Genomic DNA, 27,393 nt, shown 5'->3' with positions numbered 1-27,393 from the left:
GAAGCTCATTGTAAATATCATTTAAAAACATTAAAATGCCCCTGAGATTCAGTTCTGTAATTTGAATTATTCCATGTGATAGACATTTTTTTGTTTTTATTTTGAGAGTGACTTTTTGAACTTGCAAGCAATGGATTCTTTACTCTCACTACTTAGGATATTTGCTTTACAATGATGTTTTTGGTACTTTCAGGCACTGAAACAAGAGTTACCTTTTCAATTGCAAGTTTATTTTAAGGCTTATATATCTTAACTATTATGTGAGAATCCCATCTTCCCTTAAGCTGGTGTTATTTTGTGGGAAAAAAATGCATCTTTGGAAAGAATCAGTCTATTGTTATGCTTAATTTGTTGTAGTGGCACAGACAGAGATTGCTTGTTCCAATGGCAAAGTCTATGCTTTCCTAACTCAGTATCTTTTAAGTTACTTCCTTACATATGCAAAATAAAACTTTAGGCAGTCAAACTGCTTGTGTTTTCTAAAATTTAAGGACCACATAACTGCTGAGAGGGTGAATTACATTCACCTTTCACAATGCTTACTCCTTGAGGTTACTGACTTGTTGTGAGTCATAAATGGCTCTTTTTTTAAAGAGTATTTAAATCTATTCATATCTATAAGTGTGTATTAGTGCCTGTTTGAGACTTTTTCCTATATATATTTCTTATTTATTAATTCATTTTATTTTATTTTTTAATTTTTTTTTTGAATCACCGTGAGATAGTTACAAGATTTCATGTTTGGGTTACAGTCACACAAAGATCAAACACCCATCCCTCCACCAGTGCACATTCCCCACCACCAATATCCCCGGTGTACCCCCCCTTTCCCACCGTCCCCTTGCCTCTATGGCAGATAATATTTCCCATACTCTCTCTCTACTTTGGGGCATTATGGCTTGCAACACAGACACTGAGAGGTCATCATGTTTGGTCCATTATCTACTTTCGGCATGCATCTCCCATTCCGACTGATTCCTGTAGCCATCATTTTCTTAGTGATCCCTTCTATATTCCATCGGCCTTCTCCCCTCCGCTCATGAAGCAGGCTTCCAGCTATAGGGCAATCCTCCTGGCCCTTGTATCTACTGTCCTTGGGTGTCAGCCTCATGTGACGTATTTTATACTACACAAATGAGTGAAGTCCTTCTATATCTGTCCCTCTCTTTCTGACTCATTTCACTTAGCATGATACTCTCCATGTCTATCCATTTTAAGCAAATTTCATGACTTAATCTCTCCTAACAGCTGCATAGTATTCCATTGTGTAGATGTACCAAAGTTTCTTTAACCAGTCATCTGTTCTAGGGCACTTGGGTTGTTTCCAGATTTTCTCTATTGTGAACAGTGCTGCAATGAACATATAGGTATAGATGTCATTTTTACTGTGCTTTTTTGCATCCTCGGGATATATTCCCAGAAGTGGTATTGCAGGGTCATATGGAAGTTCAATTTCTAGTTTTTTAAGGACTGTCCATATTGTTTTCTGGAAAGGCTGGACCAGTCGGCATTCCCACCACCAATGAAAGAGCGACCCTTTTTCCCCAACCCCATCAAAAAATGGGGAGAAGAAATGAGCAGACATTTCCGCAAAGAAGAAATACGAACGGCCAAACGGCACATGAAAAAATGCTCCACGTCATTAGTCATCAGCGAGTTGCAAATAAGATATTAAAGCCTAGTTTTCGTTGAAGGGAGCAGCCCTTTCTTGGCTGTGGGCAGGCTTGGGATCACTCAGTTTTCTTTGTTCTTCCTCTTGAATGGTAATGGGGAGGCTTGGGATATTGTTGTTCTTCTTTCTATCCTGGTTTCTCTAAATCACTCACACTGTCCCCTTGATTCTGTGGAGTTTTCTGGACTAAAGCCATGTTAAGTGGAGGGAAGAGACAGCCAAGCAAAGGTGTTTTCTTTTACCTTATCATGTGCTTCTCTCTGCTCATCAGTTCTCTAAATTCAGAAGCAAACCCTGTTTCTGCTATTCCATTGTCACTGTATCACTGTCATCCCTTTGGTCATCGATTTACTCAAGCAAGTGCCAGTAATGTCTCCATTCATCCCAGCCCTGAGATTTTAGCAGCCTCTCCTTCCTCGTGTTTCCCAACGATTGGAGGCTCTTTCCAGGGTCAGGGGAATAAGACCTGTTATTGTTATTGTATTTAGAATATTGAATACTCCATGGGGAGCTTGCCAGGCTCTTAATGCGGGCGGGATACTCTCAGTAGCTTGCCGGGCTCTCCGAGAGGCGCATATATATATTTATGGAGGTTATGGCTCACAGAACCTTTTTCCCCCAAGGATCTGTGATTGTCTCCAAAGAAATATTCATGGGTCCTGTAAACCATTCCAGGCGCTAATGGTCCAACCTGGCCCATCGGTTCAGTTCTAGTCCCAGAGACATGGTACAGAGGCAAAGGCACTTACCTTACACTAGGCTGACCCTGATTTTAACTGGACACTATATAGTCCCCTGAGACTGAACATTTTCAGGAATGATTCCGGAGTACAGTCAGAAGTAAGATATGAGCATTGGCAGGTGGCCCCCCCCCCCCCGCACCACACACAACACACACACACACACACACACACACACACACACAAAGTCCCACAAGGCTGCCTCAGTATCTGTGGTTTGTGCAAGTCTCAGAGTTTTCGGTTTCTGGTCAGCCTCTCACACATGGACATTTATGTTAGTCCTTTTAGCAAAGGCAGCTGACTCCAAGCCCAAGTTTGAAGGGACTCTTATTCCTTTCACCTGTCCAAATCCCTAAAGGCATGCACATTTTAAGGTACTGTACTATATTTGGTCCCTAATAGACAATATATCTGCACAAACCATATAGGCATATTGGATTAATGACTTCGTGCTAGAAAGGAAAGTTTTCCAGCACAGATATTTTTGGGCTTTTTTTTCCCGAAAGCTAAGATGACAGTTTTTACTATTACTACAAAAACAAAATAAAATAATGTGAGTCACTTGAATAAAAGCTTTTCACTTTTAATTGTCTTATTCCTTTCTGCCCTCACTCCCAGCCCCATAATTTTTAGTGGAAACATTCTGCCATCTTTGGGATTAGGTTTAATAACTAAATAAATAAATAAATAAACTTGATCAGTTACCTTTAATTCTGGTTTCCTGCTGATGTTCTTTCATTCTTTGTTTTGTGCTTTTTAATGAGAGTTAGGTATTAACTGCTGTCTAATGATAACTAGTCACTATCACCCCCCGCCACTACCCCCAACTATGCGAGTCACCCCACAACCACTGTGCAGGTTCCACCTGAGTTTGATATTTTTCCTGCCAAGTTTAACTTTGTTGTAATGACCTCTTTCTTCGATTTTGCAGGAGCCGATAATGGCGAAGTCCTCCCCGATTCCATCCCCTCGGCTCCTGGGACACTGCCTCATTTCATAGAGGAGCCCGATGATGCCTACATCATCAAGAGCAACCCTATTGCACTGAGGTGCAAAGCCAGACCAGCCATGCAGATATTCTTCAAATGCAACGGCGAGTGGGTTCATCAGAATGAACACGTCTCCGAGGAGACTCTGGATGAGAGTTCCGGTAAGAAGTGTGTCGGTCAGAAGTGACAGGGGAGCGCCCCTGAACCTCGGGGTGCTGTATGCTGCAGCCTCGTATTGCAAGGCTAGGCAAGCCACTTAGCACTGCTGGATTTTTAATGAGACTGTGCTTACGACATTCTAGAATTATGCGTTGCTCTCTTAGCTTTAAATGCCTCTCCTGGTAATCTACTCCAATAAGCTAGGGGCCTTTTTTTTTCTGGCTTTATATGACATTAACTCATAATTTTGTATGGACTTACCTAGTTGTGAAACTAGGTAAGCAGTCACTGTTTGTATGTTTTCAATTCTAAATTCTTTTGAAGTCAATCATTTTACTATGTAAACACAAAAAAAGGGGCACTGGGCAGCAGCGCTCTATCCCTCCCGCCGCCTGCATTCGTTCGGTAGTCTCACTGGGCTTCCCCCACCCCAGGGAGGTTGATGATGATGGGCAGGTGAACAAAGGAACAGGAGCCAGGCTAGTTGGTCTCAGATGCAGTTTATTCCATTCCCATCTCCATTCTCCTCTAATTCTCCTCCTGCTGCATCCTCCCCCATGCTACTTCATTTTTCTCGCTATGGATCTGGATCTCAATTTGGCTTTGCCAAATCTGCCACATACCCAGCCCCCTCTTCCACCCTAGTTAAATCTACCATCATGAGGGGTTGGGGGCTTACACATTGGTGTGGACACAATCAATAGGGGGAAAGTTCTTTTCCTCAGGCGATGCTTCTCCTAGGACAGATTCTCTTTCAGCAGGACGACCCACCCAATAGCAGAATCCCATGGGTGTGTTTCTCCTCTCCTTCTCCAACTAACATATAAGCATTCATAATATCAATCATTTTGTAAGATCATTTTGTAAGACACAGTAAGAGAGATACATTAAGTTTATAGAATTGCTCTCCTTGAGGTAAATTCAAAAAATTTAAAGAAAACAATGTCAAGGACAAGGAGTCAAATGGGGCATTTTACCAAATAACTTTGTTTGTATTCCAGTAATTGGGAAGGGGGTGGGATGGAGTGGAGTGGAGTGGTATTTTCACCGGTGCTCAAGGAGTCCTCCTGGCTCTTTACTCAGAGATCATTCCTGGCAGTTCTCAGAGTAGTAGTATGTAGTGCTGGGATCAACTATGTTAGCCACATGCAAGACAGGCGTTTAGCCTCTCTGCTATCTCTCCATCCCCCAAATGCTTTTTTTGGAAAAAAAAACTTCAAATTATTTAATCTTCTTATTAGATTCTATTCTTATATATTGTATTTTCTACAGTTTATAGGTCTGAATCTTCCTCCCCTCCCCTCCCCTACTTCCCCTTCCCTTCCCCCCTCCCCCCCGTTTCCCTTCCTGTTTCCCTCCCTGCTTCCCTCCCTGCTTCCTTCCTTCCTTCCTTCCTTCCTTCCTTCCTTCCTTCCTTCCTTCCTTCCTTCCTTCCTTCCTTCCTTCCTTCCTTCCTTCCTTCCTTCTTTCCTTCCTTCCTTCCCTCCCTTTCCTTTCCCTCCCTTTCCCTTCCTTTTCTTTTCACCCTTCCTCCGTACCTTCCTCCCTACTTTCCTCCCTCCCTCCTTCCTTCCTTCCTTCCTTTCCACTATGTAATGACAGAATCCAGATTAGATTACCAACTTTCACTAGGATTTCTAACATAAAATCACATCTTCAAATTCCAGGAAGATCTTTTACTTTATTAATTGAGCTAATTTATCTGACAAATAGAGATTGTGGGAATAATAATGTAACCAGCTAATAATAATGTAACCAGCTATGTTACAACCCTTATCTAAGAATTTAGTAAATACTAATTTACAGGAGTAGTTATAGTTAGGGGCAGATGATAATATTATTGCCTGCTTATTGATGAGAAAACTCAGATTCAAATACATTAAATAAGCTGTGTTCTTAATCTAGATGCCAGGCAGTGTCATTTATTCAACAATTTCAAAAGTTAAAACTTTTTCAGTTTTATTTTGTAACAAAAATAGCATATGCACCTCAAAACACATAGAAATTTAGTTTTTCCTGAGTCTAATTTGCTCTGATTCTGGATTATTGATTTTACTGGTCACTCAATAACATATTTTAAATGTGTCAAAAGCCTATCAATCATTAGATAACTGCAAGTTAGTTTTATTTACTGACTCTATATGACTATTATTCTTTAGCTAGATTAGGCTTTTCAGAGGATTCAGAGATGGATAAACAGAAACTCATATCCATCAGGGTTCTATCTCAGTTGATACCTATCAGACTAATATATCCTTCTTAAAATTTGTTGAGTGTAGAGGGCAGCCACATGGTGTTCAAGAGCCCCCTCTCAGCAATTATTGACAACTGGGTGGGTGAGTGGTTTATTATGTGAGTCTTAGGATACATTGCTACATGAGAACTTGGAGTGCCAGAGGGGTGACCTCACGTAAGAATAGTGCCTTATCCCTGTACTATAGCTCCAACCCCCTGACCAATTTCAGTAAAAGTACAGTTATAATAAATTCCTGACAAGAGGCATATGGTGCTAATAAAGACTAAATGAAAACACACACACACACACACACACACACACACACCTATCCAGGACTAGTGGAATAGATACAGACGTGATAGTAAATGTGTTGACACTGTGATTTTGTTAGAGAGGTGTAGTTGATGCCATACTCCAGGGGGACGAGAAGTATCAGTAGTCCAGAGGTATGGTGTGGGCCTGTAAAATAAACAGTATATATGTTCAAGAAGCTTGGTTTGGTTAAAATATAAACTACATGTTGAGAGAATAGCAATAAATAGTTGGAAAAATTATTTCAGTTGATGGTATGAAAGAACGGAAAGAACGCATGAAGGAACCAGCAGAGGAACCCAGGTGTGTGGGACCCAGGGCTGAGACCTCCAAGCCTGCTCAGATTCGGACTGGGCTTTTCCACCTAGATTCCCCATTTTCCAGTAGCTAGGCGGTCACACCCAGGGACTGCCCCCAGCCAATGGCCAACATCCAGAGCCTATAAAACCAAGTTCCCTGAAGCATGAGCCACATTGCGGTTGCACGACATCTTATAGCCTACTTCTCCCTCTGGGAGAACCTGGTAAGATGCCGAGAGTTTTCTGCCCACATAGCAGAGCCTCGCAAATTCCCCATGGTGTATTCATATGCCAAAACCAGTAACAATGATGGGTCTCATTCCCCTCACCCTGAAAGAGCCTCCAATATGGCACCATTGGGAAGGACAAGTAGAGAGAGGCTTCTAAAATCTCAGGGCTAAGACAAATGGAGATGTTACTGAGACCACTCGAGAAATTCGACCATCAACAGGATGCTGATGATGATGATGAGTATGAAAGGCTGCCCATGTCATGGTGAGTCCTTTCTTTGATCATATGGATATTTTGATGCCAGTATAGATTGATTTAGACTGATATTGGGAAATGCAATGAATGCAGTTCTTCTGGGGATGACTCAGGTAGAAACGCTGGAAGTAAGGTTGTCTTTTCAAATATGATGGAGGAATAAAATTAAGGGGAGCTGTGGACATGGCTCGTTGGGTTTAAGTGTGTCTGACATGTGGGGGCACTTGGTTTGATCCTCAGCACCACACATGGGTGCACATACACAAACACACATGTGTGCATGCATACGCAATCCACTTCTCTTGTGGATGGGGTATGAGGATCCTTCTAAGCAGTATTCAGGAATCTGAAGGCAGCCTCTCCTGTGATCCTGGCCAAACTGAGCCTGCCATTGTATGTCAGGACTGGAGATGTGATGCTGCTCAGACTCTGGTGTCCAGAGTACCCAGATCACCCCTGCAGTGCAGGACCTCCAGGTCCACACCAAGTGTCACTTGGAGACACCACTTGGTGATGAGGCTGAAACCATGATTGACTGCATGCCATGGATGTGCCTTAACTGTGGCACTATAATTGTGGTCTAGCTCCCATAGTCCATCTTTTAGCAGAAGCCAAAGGTTAATTCAGTTAATACAAATAACTGCATTGGCAAGGAGATACCTGTGTGATCATTATTTGGACAAGTGAAGTGTAAATTATTTGTGGGATATAATTAATAGATTGGTATCTGCAATTTGGAAGAGCTCGCTGTAGCACTCTCACTCTATTGTTCAACGATTTGCTCAAGTGGGCACCAGTAACATCTCCATTGTGAGACTTGTTACTGTTTTTGGCGTATCCATAGTGAGCTTGCCAGGCTCTGCCGTGTGGGTGGGATACTCTCAATAGCTTGCCGGGCTCTCTTAGAGGGGTGGAGGAATGAACCCAGGTCAGCCATGTGCAAGGCTAATGCCCTACCCTATGTGCTATCACTCTAGTTCTGGAAGAGCTCATAAATAGAAAAAATTTGATTAAGTAATAATGAGGATAGAAGCCGAGGAGAGTCATCCAAAGAGAACGGACAAGGCATGGGTTGACATGCACACCTGTTAGGGCTGAAGTTCTACACCTGGAATTAAAAAAACACCAGGAACCAATATAATTTTAGTAAACATAAATGAAGCAACAAAACAAACATAATATTCCTGTAGAGAGAGACAGAGAAAGTGACATAAAAAGAAAAGCAGATCTAGAGATATACCTCCTTAGGGTTAAAAATGTATATAGTGTTTGCTATAAACCAAAGCAAAAGGCCACTATTTTAATTTCAAAAAGATCCTTAGGTGATGCCATGTATGTGCTTAGAAATCAACAGATAGGTCAAAGAACTAAACATTACATAAATATGCTAAACTTCATATATTTCTGAGTAAATTTGGAATTACAGTATGTATGCATCACTTCAAATGGGAAACATTGGAAACTTGATTGCAATTCCCTATTTATTCCAGCTTAGTATGGGAGTTACAAATGTAACAAATGTGATACATTTTTTAGGGGTGTTCACCAGACCAAAAAAAAAAATGCTTACTGTTCCACTGACTAAGATGGAAAACCAAAAGGGATCTAGTGGTAACCAGCAGCACCATCTTACACGTAAAAACTTCTTGAATCAAGAAATGTAGCTGCTCTCCCTAGAATCCAGATCTCTAGATTTTCACTTCAGATGTTATATCAACACTAAAGTCACCTTTACATCCAGGTTTCTGTGCTGGCCACCCTATGTTAACACTGATATGGAAGCACTCAACAAGAATATACTTCGACTGTTCACAATGTCCAGAATCTGGAAACAACCCGAGTGCCTGAGAACAGATGATTGGTTAAAGAAACATTGGTCCATCTGCACAATGGAATACTATGCAGATTTAGGAAAGATGAAGTCTTGAAATTTGCTTATAAGTGGATGGACATGGAAAGTATCATGCTATGTGAAATCAGTCAGAAAGAGAGGGACAGACATAGAATGACTGCACTCATTTGTGCAATATAAAATAACATATGAGACCCAAGTACAGTAGTGATAAGGGCCAGGAAGATTGTTCTGTGGTGGGAAGCCTGCCTCATGAGCTGGGGGACAAGGCAGCTGGAATAGAGAAGGGATCACTAAGTCAGTGATGGTTGGAGGGATCACTCAGGATGCAGATGTGTGCCACTGAAATTAGATAAAGGACCAAACATGATGGCCTCTCAGTATCTGTATTGCAAACCATAATGTCCCAAAGTAGAGAGAGAGTAAGATGGAAATTGTCTGCCATAGAGAAGATGGATACTGGGGGCATTGATGGTGGAAAATGTGCACTGGTGGAGGGATCCACCAGTGCTGGATCATTGTGTGACTGAAACTCAATCATGAAAGCTTTGTGACGATCTCACGGTGATTCAATTATTAAAAAATATGTGCTTAGCATTTCAGTTTTCAAATCTTGCAGTTTTTCCACCAGAATTACTTTATTTTGAACCATTTCTGCTGTCTCTTTAAGAACAAGTCCCTCGTTCTCTCTCCAGGGCCTGGCACTCTTGTATAGAAGTTTAAGGGGCCGGAGAGATTGCACAGCAGGTAGGGCACTTGCCTTGCATCCAGTCCAGACTGGTTCAATCCCCAGCATCCTGTATGGTTCCCCAACTACCACTAGTACTGATTCCTGAGTGCAAAGCCACCCTTGATACCTTAGTGCTGCTAGGAGTGGCTTGGAAATGAATAAAAAGAAAAAAAAGTAGATGTTTCTAACAACTAGATCCAGTGCGATTTCTAGAATTCCAGGTATAGTTTCTGATTGAAAGAAAAATTTGACAGTGTCAGAAAAGGACAAATTGAACTTTGAAATGAGAAAAAAAATTATGCTTCTGTGCTCACAAGTTTAGGATCTTGCACAGCCCCATGTGACTAGACCTCGTGTTGGGAGAGAAAGGATGAGAGACAATAGGATCACCAGGTACTGGACAAAAAAATTCAGCTAAAGAATCTGAAATTCAGAATTCAGTAATGTGAGCCAGTGCCTCTAAAACAATGGTAGAATAGCAAAGGTTTATATGTCTTATATTCAATTTGTCCAACTGGAACGAACTCAAATACCAGTGGCTTAACAGGGCTGGATGCTTTATCCTTACATGTCTCTGTCCTAGATTTTACCCAGTAATGAACTCAAAATAGCAGAATTCCGTGGGGTACACTGCTCCAAATGAAAGATAGGAAACAATGAAAAATGATCAACTATTTTTTTTTATCACTGCTAGAAAATCCTTTATCATTCTCATTTAAAGTCCACTTGGTAAGTATTGCGAGCCAATTTAACACTGCACCCTCTTGTAATTTCACAGCATTCCATTTTGTTATTGCTTCCCACTTTTAATTCCCTAACATTGCTAGGCAACCCCATGTCTTATAGATAGGAGCATTGATTACATTCTCTGCCGCTGTGTACATCTCCCTCTCCACTTTGAAAAAAAAGACCAATACAAGTCACAAATTTCAAAAGGCCTGTGAAGAACAAAATTCAGAAGTGACAGAATCTAAATAAATTATATGCCATTTTTAAAAAATGATGTTGAGAAAGAATTTGAGTTTTATCACATGCCTTCTTGAAAAGAATTTAATAAGCACAACCTTTTCTTCCAAGTCATTTTGATTGAATCAATAGGAAAGAAATGCCTCTCCCTAAACAGTTTTCTTCTGTGTATTTAATGAAAATCGCTGTCTACCACACACTGCAATTATGTTTCCTAACCTCTGTATTAATAGTAGAATAGTAGAAACTGGAGCAAGATGAGTGGAGATATTATACCTAAAACCAATATCTAAGTGCAATTAAGGCTGGGAAAAAATGGCCTCAGGTATTGAAAAATAGATGTATTACATCCCTTGGGTTCCTCAGCACTGAGTTTGAGCTCAAGGCTTGGCTACCTTTACAGACTTAATAGCTTTTGATTGGGAGAGTAAATGACTCCAAGAGACCAAGGACACTCAGACCACTTTTGACCAAACACAATTAGTTGTCCATATTCTTTTAAGTCCTATTGGAAACAGTTGTTTATATCTCTTTGGCCAACAGTTCATCTATTTCTTAAATCAAGACAATTTTAAAATTCTTCTTTACTTACAGATTTTCATTCATCACGTAGCTAATGAGAAATGCATAGGACCTGAGTGTGTTTGGAGTCCACACAGAATCTTTTGTATTTCCAAATTGGAAGCAGTATTTCCTTTCAGTTGTTAAAGGCTGCAAACTGCCTTTGGTCTTTTGGGTAATTTGGTCCCTTCATCTAACAGTTCAAATAAGAAAAAAAGGATCATGTGTTTTCACGCAATTTAGCTTGGAAAACCCAGAGCCTAGAGTTCTTTCCTGTAAAAGTACAATTTATTTGACATGAGTTACTGTGTTTGCACAGACCTGGCTATACCTCTTCGTAAAGCACACTTTCCCTTCTCTACACAAGTCAAGGCTTCCTCTTTCATTTGTTCTGCCTCATTTCTTTTAGAAATATGGGAAGTTTTCTTCCTAGTGATTTTCCTTTGTTAACATCTGGAGTTGAGAGGTAATCCCAACCCAGGAATCCTGTGCTTGAGAAAGGATAGAAGGTTTTGCAACAGAAACTAAAAGCATTAGTGTCTGTCTGTCTCCCTTCTCCTCCTCCTCTTTCTCCTCCTTCTCCTCCTCCCTCCTCCTCCTCCCTCTCCTCCTCTTCTTCCTCCTCCTCCCCCCTCTACCTCCTCCCTCTTCTCCTCCTCCTCTTCCTCCTCATCCTCTTCAGTCTCCTCCTCCTCTTCATCCTCCTCTCCTCCTCCTCCTCCTCCCTCCCTCCCTCCCTTCCTCCCTCTCTCTTTTGGAAGTCAGATAATATAACCTGTTGCGAGAGTGAGGTATCAATAAGCTAAACTGTTTCTTTATCATTCAATAAAAACAAGAGTTTCCTCAATAACCCCACCACTCTTAACTTATTCTACTCTGGAGATATCGAACCCTAATTAGTGAAATAATGTATATTCCAGTGTGTTATAGGAAAATTCTCAGCTCCAGTAACTACTATTTTTTTTCTTCCTAAAGAGTATCATTTCAGGGATTTCATTGTATATGATTTCCTTTTTAAACAACTGGAAGCAATGTCTGGGGATAAAAGGTTAATGGATTGAGTTGAGAACAGGGAGAACAGTGGAAATAAAAATATATTGAATCTTTAATGTTGGTATCTCAGAAATATTCCATTCTGGTGATGGGGATTTGTATTTGCATTATTTTCCCAGAAAGTCATTTATTTAATGTTAACGTCAATGATTCACAAATCACCAACGCACATTTGAGAAACATATATTTTAGGACATATCACATAGAAACAATCAATCTCTCAAATGTCCCATTGACAGTTTGTGGGCTTTAAACTCACTTACATAGAAACATTCTCCCACCTCACCCCAGATTTAACCATGTGCATCATTCTGCTGCTTAGACAGGACTGACATATTCTTAAAAGGTTTTCAGAAAATATTGTTTATTCCCTCCAGAAACCTGTGATGGAGTCTGAAGGACTTGTCTCTTATGTTTAATTTAACCTTTGATATAAAAATTCAAAAACCCTTTACTCTCCTTCTATCCTTAGGAGAGAAAGAAAGCTAGCTTACCATTTTGTTTAGTTTAAAAAACATTTCTTATATTTATCAGATATTTGTTCTAAACCCTAAGTTCTTAAGCAGTGTCTTTGGACTTTTTCAATTGCTTATTCAGGCAACATTTAAAAGTGTGCTTCTTAATTTGAAGTGGAAATTATAAGGATTGAAAATAAACTGATTTGCACTTAAGAATATAGATGCTAGTGTTAGCTCATAGCATGTTTGAAATCTGACTACATACTTTTCAGAAAACACATACAAAAAAGAAACAAAAAGCAAATGTATTTCAGAGTAGAAAATTTCTTTGGCATCCTTTCAACTCCATTTCCAAGAATGTAAATTGGCAGTTATAATGTCCACCTCATAGAACTATCGTTAATCTCAGGACTAGCTCCCGTAACGGGCTTAGCACAAAACCTGGTGTATAGAAAGTTCTCAATGACTTATAAGATTATAGATACATTTTAAATTTGCCTTTCACACTGGTAACCCAACATTAATTCTGGCATCCCGTATGGTCCTCCAAGTTCTGACAGGTGTGATCCCTCAATAGGAAGCCAAGAGTAAATCCTGAGCACTTCTGAGCATAGACCTTGAACAATAATAAGAAATTATTTTTTCTCTCATTTTATTTAATATTTGAATGGGACAATTATTCTTTACAAAACAAATACTGGAGTTGGAGTGATAGCACAGCAGGTAGGGCATTTGCCTTGCATGCAGCCAACTCGGGTTCGATTCCCAGCATCCCATATGGTGCCCCATGCACTGCCAGGAGTACTTCCTGGGTGCAGAGTCAGGTGTAACTGCTGAGCAACACCAGGTGTGACCAAAAAAAGCGAAAAAATGAGTAAATTAATTAAAATAAAATAAAAAACAAATAATTTTTATTTGTAATTTCAATAAAAGCAAAGTGGCAATATTAACAGCTTAATAATTTTCTTTTATACAATAACACTTGACATTCATATTATTCATTTTTCTACTTTTTTTTTTTTTTTTGCTTTTTGGGTCACACCTAGCGATGCACAGGGGTTACTCCTGGCTCTGACTCAGGAATTACCCTTGGCGGTGCTCAAGGGATCATATGGGATGCTCGGATTCAACCCGGGTTGACCGCATGCAAGGCAAACGCCCTACCGGCTATGCTATTGCTCCAGCCCCGTACTTTCTTTTTGGGGGTGGGGTCTCCTAAGCAGTGTTCAAGGGGTCCCGCAGATATTTAGTGATGCTCAGATCTTGTGGTGCTGGGGACCAAGAGGGCCATACCTCTTGGTGCTCAGGGAGCCATGTGGCTCAAGAGATCAAACTTAGGGCTTCAGTGTCTTAGGCCTACACTCCAGCCTCTTCAGCCATTTCCCTAAACACGTAAATTTAGCTGATGTTATTCTCAGAGTCGAGGAAAGACAGTCACGTCACATAATCCTAGTCTACCAGTCATTGTAAATCCTGTAGTTTTGACTCCTCACTGATTGGGGCAGGAGAGTTGGAGATCTTGAATAGATCTCCCTCTCAGTTGCAAAGGTGGTGTCTCAATGAGTCATTCCTCGTAATCTGTGTTCTAAATACCCTAACAAGAGTCTTCTGTCTCAGAAGGCTCCCTCCTCTCGGTTATCAGACAACACTATCAAGTTAATTTGCTTTCTTCTGCCAGACACCTCTGTGCTGATTAATTTTAATCTCTGGTGTAGAAAGGAAAAAAAAACAAAACTGAAGAGCTTGGGTGAATTTGTAGATCCGGTACTTAAGACTGAACCATGGTCCTTCTGAGGAATCCGTGGAGTGGTTATTATCAAGGGGAAGCTGAAAAGTATTCATTAGGCATAGTGCACATTCAAGGGATGACTTTTTTAAAATCAAAATACATTTTTATCTTGTTGCTAAGATGAAGTGGCAAAAGATATTTAGCCCTAATTAAGCATCTGCCAGTGAAATGAAATATGGTTCTACCTTTTAATTATCTACATTTAATTTGCTATTTTGGGTAGCATGTTGGCCTGAAGACATCTAAATTCCCCTGAGAACTGGAGACACAGTTCCATAAAATGCTTCCCTCAGTCTCAGAGTTTTGTCACATCTGTCTATTTGAAATTTCTGTCAAATATGTATCATGATTCCTGCGCCCTTACCATGGCCTTGACCCTGAAACCAAGGTAATTGTTGATGAGAACCCTCAAGACTTAGGTAGAATGGCACTTCCCTTGGAAGCTTTGGCTGATGCTAACAGAGGTCAGAAGCACTCAGGTGTGCTATTTAGTGTGTATCTTTGCCACTATAGGTATAGAAATTGTCATACTGCATTGTTGGGGCCAGTTGAAGTATCTTCAACTCCAGCCTGTAAGGTACCATGGTGTACAATATTGGTAATGCTAGTTCCATGCATTCATTATTTGATACCACACCGAATGCCACACCTATCAACAGATTGTCCGCTTCCCTCCACCAATATCCTAATCGCCCTACCCTTCCACTCCTGTCAGTTCTGTTGCATTTGGCCATTAATTGTACCGTTGCTTGTATCTTTATTTTATTTTTTTAGACTCATTTTAATGGTTTTTTTAATTCAGAAAATCCTTCGTGTAATTCGGTTTTTGTTTAATTTCCAAGTGTTTGAGGATTTTTTTGCCCTTCAAACACTTTCTGACTAATTTCCATTTTCAAAGCTTCATGGTCTGAGTGGATAGTTGATGTGATTTTGATTTTATCTTCTTGATTTTATGGAAATATATTTTGTGGCCCAGCATGTGGTCTATCTTCCAGCAAGTCTTTTAATCATCTGCTTTGTCACAGTATACTCAGCTCATAGATCAGGGTGCTGAGTTTTGTTATGAGCCTTGCACTAATTTTCTTTGAATGATCTCTGTTACAAATGTAAGGCATCTTTGATCTGCTTTCTCTGCAATGAGATCTGCAGAAAAAATAATGATAATAAAAATAACCGAAGCATGGTGTGAGGATTGCGGATGATAAAGAGGATCACATTAGTAAAGTAGCACTGTAGTACTGTCATCCATTGTCATCCATTGTTCATCGATTTGCTCGAGTGGGCACCAGTAACGTCTCCACTGTGAGACTTGTTGTTACTTGTTACTGTTTTTGGAATATTCAATACAACACAGGGAGCTTGCCAAGCTCTGCCGTGCGGGCGGGATACTCTCAGTAGCTTGTCGGGCTCTCCGAGAGGGACAGAGGAATAGAACCCGGGTCAGCTGCGTGCAAGGCAAACGCCCTACCAGCTCTGTGCTGTCGCTCCACAAGAAAAAATAATGATAATAAAAATAACCGAAGTATGGTGTGAGGTAGTGCAGATGATGCAGAGGATGACATTAATAAAGTAAAGGGCCATATAATGGTTCTATAATCATAGCAATAACGACAAAGTTTTATTCAAAATATGGAAAAAATTTTCATTGCTATGTCTTATTTTCAAGGATCTAACCCTAAACAAGTAATAGACAAATAGAAAAAAATGTTTCCTTTTACTATGAGAGGAACTCAGTTTTTCCCATTTAATGGGTTGGCTTGTTTTCTCTGGAGGAGGTGGAGTGAGGAAAGACTACTCTGGAGCCGAAGTCAACGCATCAGGCAGACGGACCCTTCACACCAGAAATAGTTACTTTTCAGAGACAGATAGAGTTTATTTATTTATTTTTTTGGCTTTCTCGGGGAATTGTCCCTATCTTGTGCTATTCACATGGTGATATTAGAAAAGTCCCTTGGCACTTGGCCGATCTAGCACTGTAAACTGTTCTCCTGGTTAATCCATGATCAGGAACCAGTGCCGTGAGGAGCCCGGGGCACAGTGTAGGCAGAACATGAGCACTAGAGTGCTCACTGGAGACAGGCACAGCGGTTACGACGGGCATTCAATTTGCCAGAATTTAGTCTTACTGATTCTGCATGGTTTTGGACATGAATGACAGAAAGAGGAGGAAGAGAGAGTCTCACATCCCGTCTTTAGTCGAGTTATCCTGTGTAGGAAATTGAGCATCCTCCAACTGAGACCTTCCACAAGAGGAAGAACATAATGCTGTGAGGAGTAGTAAGCATCGGAGAACTGTGGACGATTCTTCCCCAAACACCCATCACCAGGTGCATTTGCAAACAGGTTGCAAATAGCCACAGCTGGATTCTGCTGATGGGCTTTGTGGAAGTGTGGTAATAAGCAGTCGATAAAAAGGGGAGAGCTGGTAGTAGGACTCGGGCCATAGTTGGCACAGTGCTGAATGCAAAATGCCATTCCAGGATTCTTAGCTTGCTGCAGGACATGTTAGGATTTTAGACAAAGACTAGATTTCTTGTATTAGATGATGAAGGAAATAAAATGATTTTTCATGCATTTTTCCCCTCTTCACTTTTTCATCCCGTCTTCTATAATTCTCTTTGAAATACAAAGCATAGACCTTCGATTAGCCTGAAAATTCTCTAACCTTTAGTCTCCCAACAGGATTAGGCCTGCTAGGAGTAACTAGTGTTTTCCATCTGATAAATAAGGGGATTACAGCAATAACCGCTGTCAGCATTTTTCTCATTTAAACAAATAAAGCTGACAAATGATGAAGTCCTGTGTGCTCTGTTATGTTTTGTACATGCAGCACAATTACTCATCTGCTGCCAACATTAGTCTATCTATAACTAAAGCTTCCAATAGCGTAGAGATCTTATTAGCATATCCATCCCATAGCCATATTTTTATATTCTTTAAGACTCTTCTCCATAACAAAGGCTGATAGTTATAATTTGCACCATAATTTAAAGGGCTGGACTCATCTGTGATATCAGGTACAATGTTACTCTTATTTATGAGGTGCCATCATGTATTTGCCTGGAATATTTGCTCCCCTGTTCACGTCTATGAACAGGTTAGCATCTCTCTCTTGAAACGTATTAGTAGGTAGTGATCTCTCCAAAAATGCTAGATGAATGTTGAGGTGAGGGGTTGGATATTTTCTTAAATAGAACTAATCTTCATGAATGTTTCTAATGTGTGGATATATGGTAAATGCTTACATGTGTGTCGTATGTAGCCATTTTTTCTGTGGTGATATTTTGTTGCTTTGGGGTGGGTATCTCACAGACCATAGATCACTTGCTGTACTGAGATGATAAATTCCACCATACAATAAGCCTTTTCCTAGGAACATGACATATATATCTAAACCAACAAGTGTTAGAGTCCGGAGTTGACCACCCCTCAAGGACAGTGAACAGAGCCAATAATGCAAATCACACAGCACCGTTTATTGTTCCAGCGAATGGGGGTCCAAGTATCTGCCCGGCACAGCAGGTTTCAAGGACCCCGAGCACTAAATTCAACAAGTTCTTATACTTTTCATTTACTCAACAATTTTCATTCTAGCAGCGGTGCGGCACTAAACTATTTTCACGTGTGCATTCCTCAACTACTTTCACTGTCTATATATTTTTTCCTCTCGGCCTGTGTCATCTGGCCCACCTCCTGATAATCACATTCCAGAGATCAGACCTCATTCCAGGGACCTAATCTGGACCTAATCTTTGATGATCATCTGGTTTTCTGCTTTAACAGTTTTGCAACCCTCCACTCCTGTTAACTAAGAATGAGCTAGTTCCTCACTCCTCGAAGAGGCCTAGACCACTTGAAGGCCATAGGGCCTGTCATGGCAGTTCTTCAGCTGAGCTGGCCCCAACACAACTTCCCTTGTAGATATCTTACACTTAGTTTTCTTCCGGAGCTGGTACCAGATAATTAGGGGTGCTTCCATGCCCCAGAGTATGCTGAAATTATGTAAACTGGTGGCTGGAGTGATAGCACAGTGGTAGGGCATTCGTCTTGCATGTGGCCAACCTGTGTTCGATTCCTCCTCCCCTTTCAAAGAGCCCGGCAAGCTACCAAGAGTATCCCACTCACATAGCAGAGCCTGGCAAGCTACCCATGGTGTACTTGATATGCCAAAAACAGTAACAATAAGTCTCACAATGAGAGATGTTACTGGTGCCCGCTCGAGCAAATCGATGAGCAGTGGGATGACAGTGACAGTGACAATGCTAATTCCAAACCTCCTCACCCTGCCCTTTTCCCTTCCTTGATGCCACAGTAAAGGTCCCTGCTCACTAGCATGCACCTCACTCTACTACTTCTTAGACCTGTGGCTTCCTTGTGTGCCCTATGGGGAGTTATTTTTAGGGATTGGTGAATGTTTATTTCCTTCATCACAGCCTTTTCCTTTTCTTTGTGCTTTGCCACACCTCTTTCAAGGAAATTCTAGTGGTCTTAATGCCCTGGAGCCTGGGTTAAGTGATTGCAAGTCTTGAAGTACAGATGTAGAAGACTGCTCTATGCACTTAACAATCCCCTGAGCCACTTTCAGAGGGTGTTTGCCTTCATTTGAAACCTGCCAAACACTCATAGTTTAGATGTTATTACAGAAGATGCAACAGATAGTATCACTCTCCATGAGCTTGAAGGCCTTCTGACCTTTCAGGCTTACTAGATGTTTCTTTGGTAAGCATTCACGGACTCCCAAACCCTAGACACATTCTGTCCCAGGAGGTCCCCCTACTCTGCCACCAGGGGAGCTCTGACATATCAAAGGGACTCGCCCACCTACTGGGAGGCTTTGATTTGCTCTCCTCTCTCCTCCTCTCCTGGATTTCAAAGTATACTATCCCCACTTGCCTAAAATCAAAGAGAAGCCTGTTACACAAGTTGTCTTTTCTGTGACCTCCTTCCCCCTTAATCCTTAAATGGGCTCTGCTCTCTAGCTGTTTGGGGGCCTCACAGCCTCTTCTAATCTTGAGTCTCAGTCCTGTCACATTACTCTCCCTTTCTTTGCCTGCCCACTTCCTCTTCTTACCATTGGTCGACCTCTTCTTCCAAGTAAATGCAGAAACAAATAAACAATCCAGTAACAAGAATAAACATGCCTCTGTGATTTCTTTCTTACTTGATTGATGGATGAGAAAGGTTTGAGGGACTCTTGAATCTCAGGAAGAAAGGTGTACTTCTGCACTTTCCAGTGGAATGTGGAATTATCAGTTGTTGTCAAGATGATTTCCTATTGTGTGACAGCCTACAAATTTGGAATGTATAAGGCAAACTTTGCAGGGTGATTTTCATGGCCATAGACTTCTTTCTTGTTGCTCTAAATCCCATGTGACTGATTGGATGGAAGGGAATATTTCCCCCAGCCTGATTAATCCTTATCTCTGTTATTGTTCTTAAATCCTGTGCCTCTATTGTTTAAGTTTTACCAAAAGTCTCTGACTGATTTGGGTAATACTGGTAATCCCATCCCCTGAGTTTTTTCCCAGAGAGTTAAGGAGAGGTGTGATGGGGGGTGAGGAGGACAGACATATGTTCCTAAATTTTTTCTGTTCATCTTATTGCCATAACTTGATATGGGTACCTAAAAGGCAGAGTCTGGATTCAATTATTGAGAGGGGCCACTCATGGAGCAACCCTGGGCTCAAACCTGACTAGGCTGTAAATGGGGTGGGGGTCAGTGTCCATGGCTGTGGTTAGAAATAACATGTGGGAAGAAGTTGGAGGCATGCCCCCTTTAGTAGAATTCAGCAAGCATTTCCAAAGGTTTTGTTGTTGTTTTGTTTTCTGGCTTGGAGGCCACACCCAGCAGTACTCAGGGGTTACTCCTGACATTGCACTCAGGGATAACTCCTGGTGGGCTTAGGGGACCACCATGGGATCGAACCTGGGTAGGCTGCATGCAAGGCAGTTCACTACCCACAGTACGATTGTTCCGTCCATGGTACTGTTGCTCCATCCATGGTACTGTTGCTCCATCCATGGTACTATTGCTCCATCCTGTGTCTCCCTTTTGGCCCCATGCTGTCTCCCCTTGAGCAGTGTTTGCTGGGTAGAGGGGTGGTGACCAGAGCTGCTGCTGCCTTGCTTTGTGAGCAGAAATGGTTGCCAAAGTGTCTGTCTTCTTGAATGCCAGCAGCCTGAGCAAAGTGACTGCCCCATCCCAAGGAAAGAAAGGCAGAGAATCCTTGATCAGAGGTTGGGAAGAAACATATTCTCCAGAAAGGAAGCACTGAATGATGTTTTTATTAGAAGGAGAGCATTAATAGTACCACAGTGTGATATTATAAATACCGTGTAATAAAGGGCACAGTCTTACCATTCCTGTATTCAACAGACGCAAGTTTAGCACCTCTCCAGCTTCTACGAGATGCTCATCACAGCCTTCTGCCATTGTTATGGGATCTCCCAGGGTTTGCTTCTTGGGATCTTGGGACAAGCTTACTCAAGATGCCTCATGGGATTTGTCTTTAGAACCTTTAAAGCCAAGACACTTGCCTTCTTGGACTCCCAGCCTGTTTACCATACTATGGCGTGTGTTTGCTTGCCTCTCCCATCTGTCTCCTTCCTTCCTTCCTTCCTTCCTTCCTTCCTTCCTTCCTTCCTTCCTTCCTTCCTTCCTTCCTTCCTTCCTTCCTTCCTTCTTTCTTTCCTTCCTTCCTCCCTCCTTTGCTCCTTCCCTATCTCTCTGTCTCATGCACACACTCTCTCACTCTCACTTTCTTTTTTTTTAATTTATTTTATTCTTTAATTAGTGAATCACCATGAGGATACAAATACAGATTCACACATTTTCGAGCTTGTTTTTCCCTCATACAATGTTCACAAACACATCCCTCCACCAGTGCCCATTCTCCACCACCTATAGACCCAGTACCCCTCCCACCCCCCAATCCCATCTCCCCCCACCCCACCCTGCCTCTGTGGCAGAGCATTCCCTTTTGTTCTCTCTCTCCAATTGGGTGTTGTGGTTTGCAATATCACTCTCTCTTTCATTTGTTGTTGCTGTTGTTGATGATTTTGAGCCACATCCAGTGATGCTCAGAGCTTACTCCTTCCCTGCACTCAGGGATACTGTCAGCGTGCAGGGGACCATATAGGGTGCCGGGCACTGAACCCTGGCTGGTCGCATGCCATGCAAATGCTCTGTCACTTGTCTTCTCACTGTGACCTCGGTGCCTTCTCCCATCTTAGCCGTATGGCCGGCAGGACCCTTGCCCTCTGCCATATGCAGGGACCGTCATTTAGAGCCACTTGAACAGTGTCACTGGCATTCGTGTGTCCAAGCTCCTTTTGCTTGGGAATCTTGGGGATCAATCCCATACTCCATTCCTTACAGTGGGTTTTACAAAGAGAAAGACAAAGAAAAAGCACTCCGTCAAGGTATTGTGAAAACTGTTATATTGTATTGGAACCGCATCGGTTGGTAATCCTTCACACCCGTTCTTTCCAGCCTCCTCAGCTGTTGAAATTTAATTAGCAGTAATATATTATTGTCAAAGTAATTAAAACCTTGCCTTGATTAAAAACAGCATTGTTTAATTAACGAGAAGGGGTTGGGCCGGCCTTGGCGTTCTGCTGGAGAAGCACGCGGCCTCAGCATCTCTGCTCTGTCTTCCCCGGCAGGCCTGAAGGTCCGGGAAGTGTTCATCAACGTCACCAGGCAGCAGGTGGAGGACTTCCACGGGCCTGAGGACTACTGGTGCCAGTGCGTGGCCTGGAGCCACCTGGGGACCTCCAAGAGCAGGAAGGCCTCCGTGCGCATAGCCTGTGAGTATGCACTGCCAGACCTTCTTCCCTTGGGACACCCGCAGGGTTTCAGTCAAGCTGAAGATGGGCTGTGGGAGTGCCAGGGGCTCCTGCAGCCCCCTGGAGGGCAGCCAGGGACTGCCAGAACTGCCTCTGCCTCTACTATATTCATCCTTTTGAAATTGTATTGCAACTGTTTGCTCATCACTGCAGGAGTCCGGTCAGCAAATCAGTTTGGCTAGAGTGTCAGGGTGCAGGTGTCTCAGCAGTGCCAGGAAAAGCCATCCCTGAGAGAGAGAGAAGCCCTCGCAGATGCTATCTGATGCCCGTCGTCAATGAGAAAGTGCAGGGGACATTGATGGGAAAGGTTAAGTGGCAACTGTTTGCTTCACAGCAAATCTGCAAATTTAAGACATAAAGGGATTTTTATAGCCTACTATTAAATAGCTTTCTTCTGAATCTTAAAACATGGAAATGGATTTTAAAACAGCATCTGTTTGACCCAAGGAAGACTAGAACTATCTATACTTAGGAAACAGAAAAAGAGGGGAGGGAGAGAGGGAAGAAGGGAAGGGGGGAGGAGGTAAGAAGGGAGAAAGAGAGAGGGGTGGAAAGAGGGAAGGAGAGAGGGAAGGAGGGAAGGAAGCTGTGCAAATTTAAGATTTGTTTATTTTAGCATCAGTGCTTTGATAGTATGGAATGTTTGTAAACATGTACCCTTCCTTTATCTTCCCTTAAAATCATATTTCTCCCCTATTAACCCAGTCCTGTGTAGTTTTTCATTATGCTTCCTTTTGAATTCAGGACTGTAAAAGCACCTTCAGAAAGAAAAAAAAAGGGAGTGATGGAGGGCGAAGATGGTTATTGTTGTTTTATTCAAATGCTGCCTTCTGAAAGTGCTATAAAGAATATGGGGCATGAGGGATAGATTTGAGGACTCAGAATACTTCCCAGCATATGTCAGTGGCTTAGGGATTAGGAATAGGAGTGCATTGCTATTGGCAGAGACATTTCTGTTTCTTGGGAAATGAAACTTTCACCTTAATATATGCATTTCACCTTCACTATACTGGCCTTTCAGGAGGCCCCATCCATGGGTGTTGCCTGTGCCCTAACTGGCCAAGGACACAAGGTCATTTTATGCACTTTGTGGTTAAAGTCAGAGGCCTGGGAGCCATTTTCCATACAGTTATTTACTTCATTGTAACCAGCAAATACTCTAGGACTTTAAAGTAGCAGGTCAGCAGGAGAGGGAATATGTTTGTTTCTCCTCTTCCTCAATATCGCCGGCCCTGTGCTCATTCTTGGAATTGCCTTGGCAAGGCTGGCATAGACGTGACTGAGTCAGGTTGAAGCAGACTATTCCCTGAGCTCTGTCTGAAGAAGGGGGAGGGGGGAAGTGTGAGGATCATGGAGCTTTCCACCTGGTCCTTCCATTTCTTTCTTATCAAGACCCTACCCACCTTTGATCTCTAAATTTTTTGGGGGGTCACACCCAGCGATGCTCAGGAGTTACTCCTGGCTCTGCATTGAGGAATTAGCCTGGTGGTGCTCAGGGAACCATATGGGATGCTGGGAATTGAACCCGGGTTGGCCGCGTGCAAGGCAAACACCCTACCTGCTGTGCTATCGCTCCAGCCCTTGATTTCTAATTTCTTTTTTTTTCTTTTTTTTTTTTTGGTTTTTGGGTCACACCCGGCAATGCACAGGGGTTACTCCTGGCTCTGCACTCAGGAGTTACCCCTGGCGGTGCCCAGGGGACCATATGGGATGCTGGGAATCGAACCCGGGTCGGCCGCGTGCAAGGCGCTACCCGCTGTGCTATTGCTCCAGCCCCAATTTCTAATTTCTAATAAATGAACTAATTTCTTTAGTTCTCTAGGGAAACTAGGACTTCCGGGAAGGATTATGACTAGCATCTCTAGGCTTGGCACCTCCCTGACTGTGCTCTCTGCTTTTCTGCTAGGAACCCCCAGGGGATTCAGTTGATCCAGTTTCAACAGCTTACACAGTTCTGTAGGAAGGCTCCTTCTTGCCCTTCTTCATCTCCCATAGTGCTTGATAATGTGGAGGGAAGCACGTTACTGCGCTAGGGATCACTCTTAGGTCCCCTGCTCTGCACATGTGTCTCTGTTGACAGAGATCCAGGCAGAGGAGTCCTATTGATTCTAAGTCCCAGTGGCCCTGGAACCACTGGGTTGGTCCCAGTTGCATCTACACTATTTTGAGTTTCATGATGTTAGACCATGTCTCAGTGTCATCAAGGATGAAAGGGTATTCCTAGTTCACTGTATGAATGGGGGGTATTGATTACTCTTCAGTCCTTAAAACTATACCTGGGGTCTGGAGAGATAGTGCAATGGGTAGGGTATTTGCGTTGCATGAAGCAGACATAGATTAGATCTCCTGTATCCCATATGATCCCCTAAGTTATGCCAGGAATGATCCCTGAGTGCAGAGAACGGAATCAGCTCTGAGCACAGAAGGGTATGGCCCTCAAATAAACAAAAAGTACCAAAAAAAAATTAAGCCTGATATAGTTGGTGTTTATGATATACTTGTCTATGATATATCTGAATGTATAACACCAACATCATTCACCAGTAGGTGGTTAGAAGTGTTTGAAACTAACTCAATTAAGTTAACATTGTAGTGGTTTACTAATTTTTCTGTAGATTATAGATTAGTAGTACTTCAAAATCCATTTTACTAATTTTACTAATTTTTCTGTTGATTATAGACTAGTAGCACTTAAAAATCCATTTTACTTTAAACTCTAAGAATCCTCACTGTTCCATATAGGACAAAATAAAAAATGTAAAAATTGGAAGAATTTTCTATCATCTTTCCAGGAGTCATGGAATATTTTTGTGTAACAATCTTACAAATCTCCTCAAGTATTTTAGTTGTCATTATTAGGTGATATATAAATATGAATAGAATTAAGATGCATTTTAATTTAAGAATTTAGTATTATTAAGGCCACTAGTATGCAATTAATATAATCTATAATATTTTCAGCATATTTTAATCTTGTCCTATGTAGTAAGTGACAGATTTCTTAATTTATTTGAAACTATTTGTGGAAGCCAAGACATGGCTTGTCATTAAATACTGCATTTGACTTGGGGACCAGTGTACATTAAAATGTAAATTGAAATTTAACTATGCTTAGTAGCATCAAAAGTGGAAGGATAAAACTGCCTTTTGGACCTTGTTTGGAAATGTTTTGATTTGCCTGTTGGAAAAAAAGTCCTTTTTTCTAACTTTTATGTTTCCATGAAATAAGAGGTTTCTTCCTGCTATTTGCGAGTACTTCCCAGCAAATAACACATTGCATGTGAGAATAGTCTTTATTCCCAATAAATGAAAAAGCAAATTGGGTATAATTGTCACTGTGTTTCTTCTTTTTTTAGATTGGTTTTTGAAGTACTAAGGACATCTTAATGTGCTAAATAAGGATTTTGATAGATGAATGTAGTTTATGAATTTGATGACAATTGTCTTGAGGGGACTTTGGAAAATTAGTATCATTTTTATATTCATTAAATTATTGTAATTCAGCCTCAGAGCTGCTAGTGCTTCAACACTGAACCAATGATCCTTTAAGATTTTAACCATTTCAAAGCTGCAGCAGGAAGAATCTTCCTAGCACCTGGGCCTTCAGCTAAGGGAGTTTGGACTGAAGCTTCCTGCTGTGATCACCACGTCCACTTCGCTCTACAGAAATTCCAGGAAGTTCACTGCTTGGAATTGTTTGTTTTTTTCAAATATATATCACTATATCACTGTCATCCCATTGCTCATCAGTTTCTCGAGCAGGCACCAGTAACGTCTCCATTGTGAGACTTGTTGTTACTGTTTTTGGCATATTGAATATGCCACAGGTAGCTTGCCAGCCTCTGCCGTATGGGTGGGTTACTCTTGGTACTTTGCTGGGCTCTCTGAGAGGGGTGGAGGAATCGAACCCAGGTTGGCCTACCTGCTGTGCTATCACTCCAGTCCATCAAATATATAACATATTTAAATATACAAAACATTTATTTTATTTACATATGAGTGTATGTGAATATGAAATGCATGTGAATATGAAATCTGGAGAATTAGTTAAGTTTGGAGATTGTTGGTTTCCATCTCTGGCCTATTGAGTAAGAGCTTAGGGAGGCTGGGACAGAGACATTTTCTAAGTAGTTATCCTGGTGATTCTCTGATCAGATAACTCTGGGAGACTTACTCAGAAGAGTGCTTTGCAAAATTTAACATGCAAACAAATCGGGGGGGTTCTCTTTAAAAATTGTAGGTGAATTTGTTAAAATATTTGAGTAGTATCAAATATTTATTTGATACTAATAGTATTTATCTAATAGTATACTATTAGTATTTATACTATTAGTATAAATACTATTAGTGTTTATCTAATACTAATAGTATTTATCAAATAGTATTTATCTGCTCCACCCTGATCAGAGCCTGGACAGTTGAGGACCTCCAAAACCCAGCCGCAAACATGCTCAAGGCCACTCTCCACATGCCTCACACATGAAGGAGCCAGCAGAGGAACCCAGTGTGTGGAACCCGGGGCAGAGGTCTCTGAGGCTGCTTGAATTGAGACTGGGCCTCTTCCGCCCAGATCTCCCATTTTCCAGTTGCTAGGCAGTCATACTCAGAAACTGCCCCCGGCGCTGTATAATCCCATCCACAGCCAACATCCAGAGACTATAAAATCAAGCTCTGGAAGGACATCTAATAATAAATAAAGGACATCTAAAGAACCTTGTTCTCCCTCTTGGAAAAAGCTACTGAGAATCTATTGCCCACTTGGGAGAGCCTAGCAAGCTCCCCGTGGTGTATTCATATCCCAAATTCAGTAAAAGATATATACATATCTCTTGGAGAGCCCAGCAAGCTACTGAAAGTATCCCATCCGCTCGGCAGAGCCTGGCAAGCTACCCGTGGCATATTCGATATGCCAAAAACAGTAAAAATAGGTCTCATTCCCCTTACCCTAAAAGAGCCTCCAATCGTTGGGAAAGATGAGTAAAGAGAGGCTGCTAAAATCTCAGGGTTGAGTGTAATAGAAACGTTACTGGTGCCCACTCGAGTAAATAGGCGAACAATGGAATGACAGTGACAGTGATATTTGAGTTAATGATTTGAGATTCTCTGTTTCTAAGAGCTCCTGGATGATGCAGCTGCTGTCAGGTACTCTCTATGCCAGGCTTTCAGTAACAAGACCTCAGAGAGCCTTTAAGGGAAATATTGCCTCAACCCTGCTTTCTTCATTGTTGAAAGTGATATTCATA

At 41.7% G+C, this 27,393-nt stretch overlaps 1 protein-coding gene across 7 annotated transcripts in view; it reads left to right on the top strand.

The window, feature by feature from the left end:
- UNC5D (unc-5 netrin receptor D) overlaps nucleotides 1-27,393 on the top strand; it is a 595,849-nt gene that overhangs the window by 322,093 nt on the left and 246,363 nt on the right. For all 7 annotated transcript variants that reach the window (XM_055141615.1, XM_055141626.1, XM_055141606.1 and 4 more), the window contains exons 2-3: nucleotides 3,344-3,562; nucleotides 21,968-22,111. In XM_055141615.1, coding sequence (XP_054997590.1) covers nucleotides 3,344-3,562; nucleotides 21,968-22,111 — 363 coding nt within the window. The remainder of the gene's footprint in view (nucleotides 1-3,343; nucleotides 3,563-21,967; nucleotides 22,112-27,393) is intronic.

Source organism: Sorex araneus, chromosome 1 (assembly GCF_027595985.1).
Source record: "Sorex araneus isolate mSorAra2 chromosome 1, mSorAra2.pri, whole genome shotgun sequence".
Classification (NCBI taxonomy): Eukaryota; Metazoa; Chordata; class Mammalia; order Eulipotyphla; family Soricidae; genus Sorex; species Sorex araneus.
The sequence above is the reverse complement of the archived record's forward strand: the minus strand, read 5'-3'. Positions and strand labels throughout refer to the sequence as shown.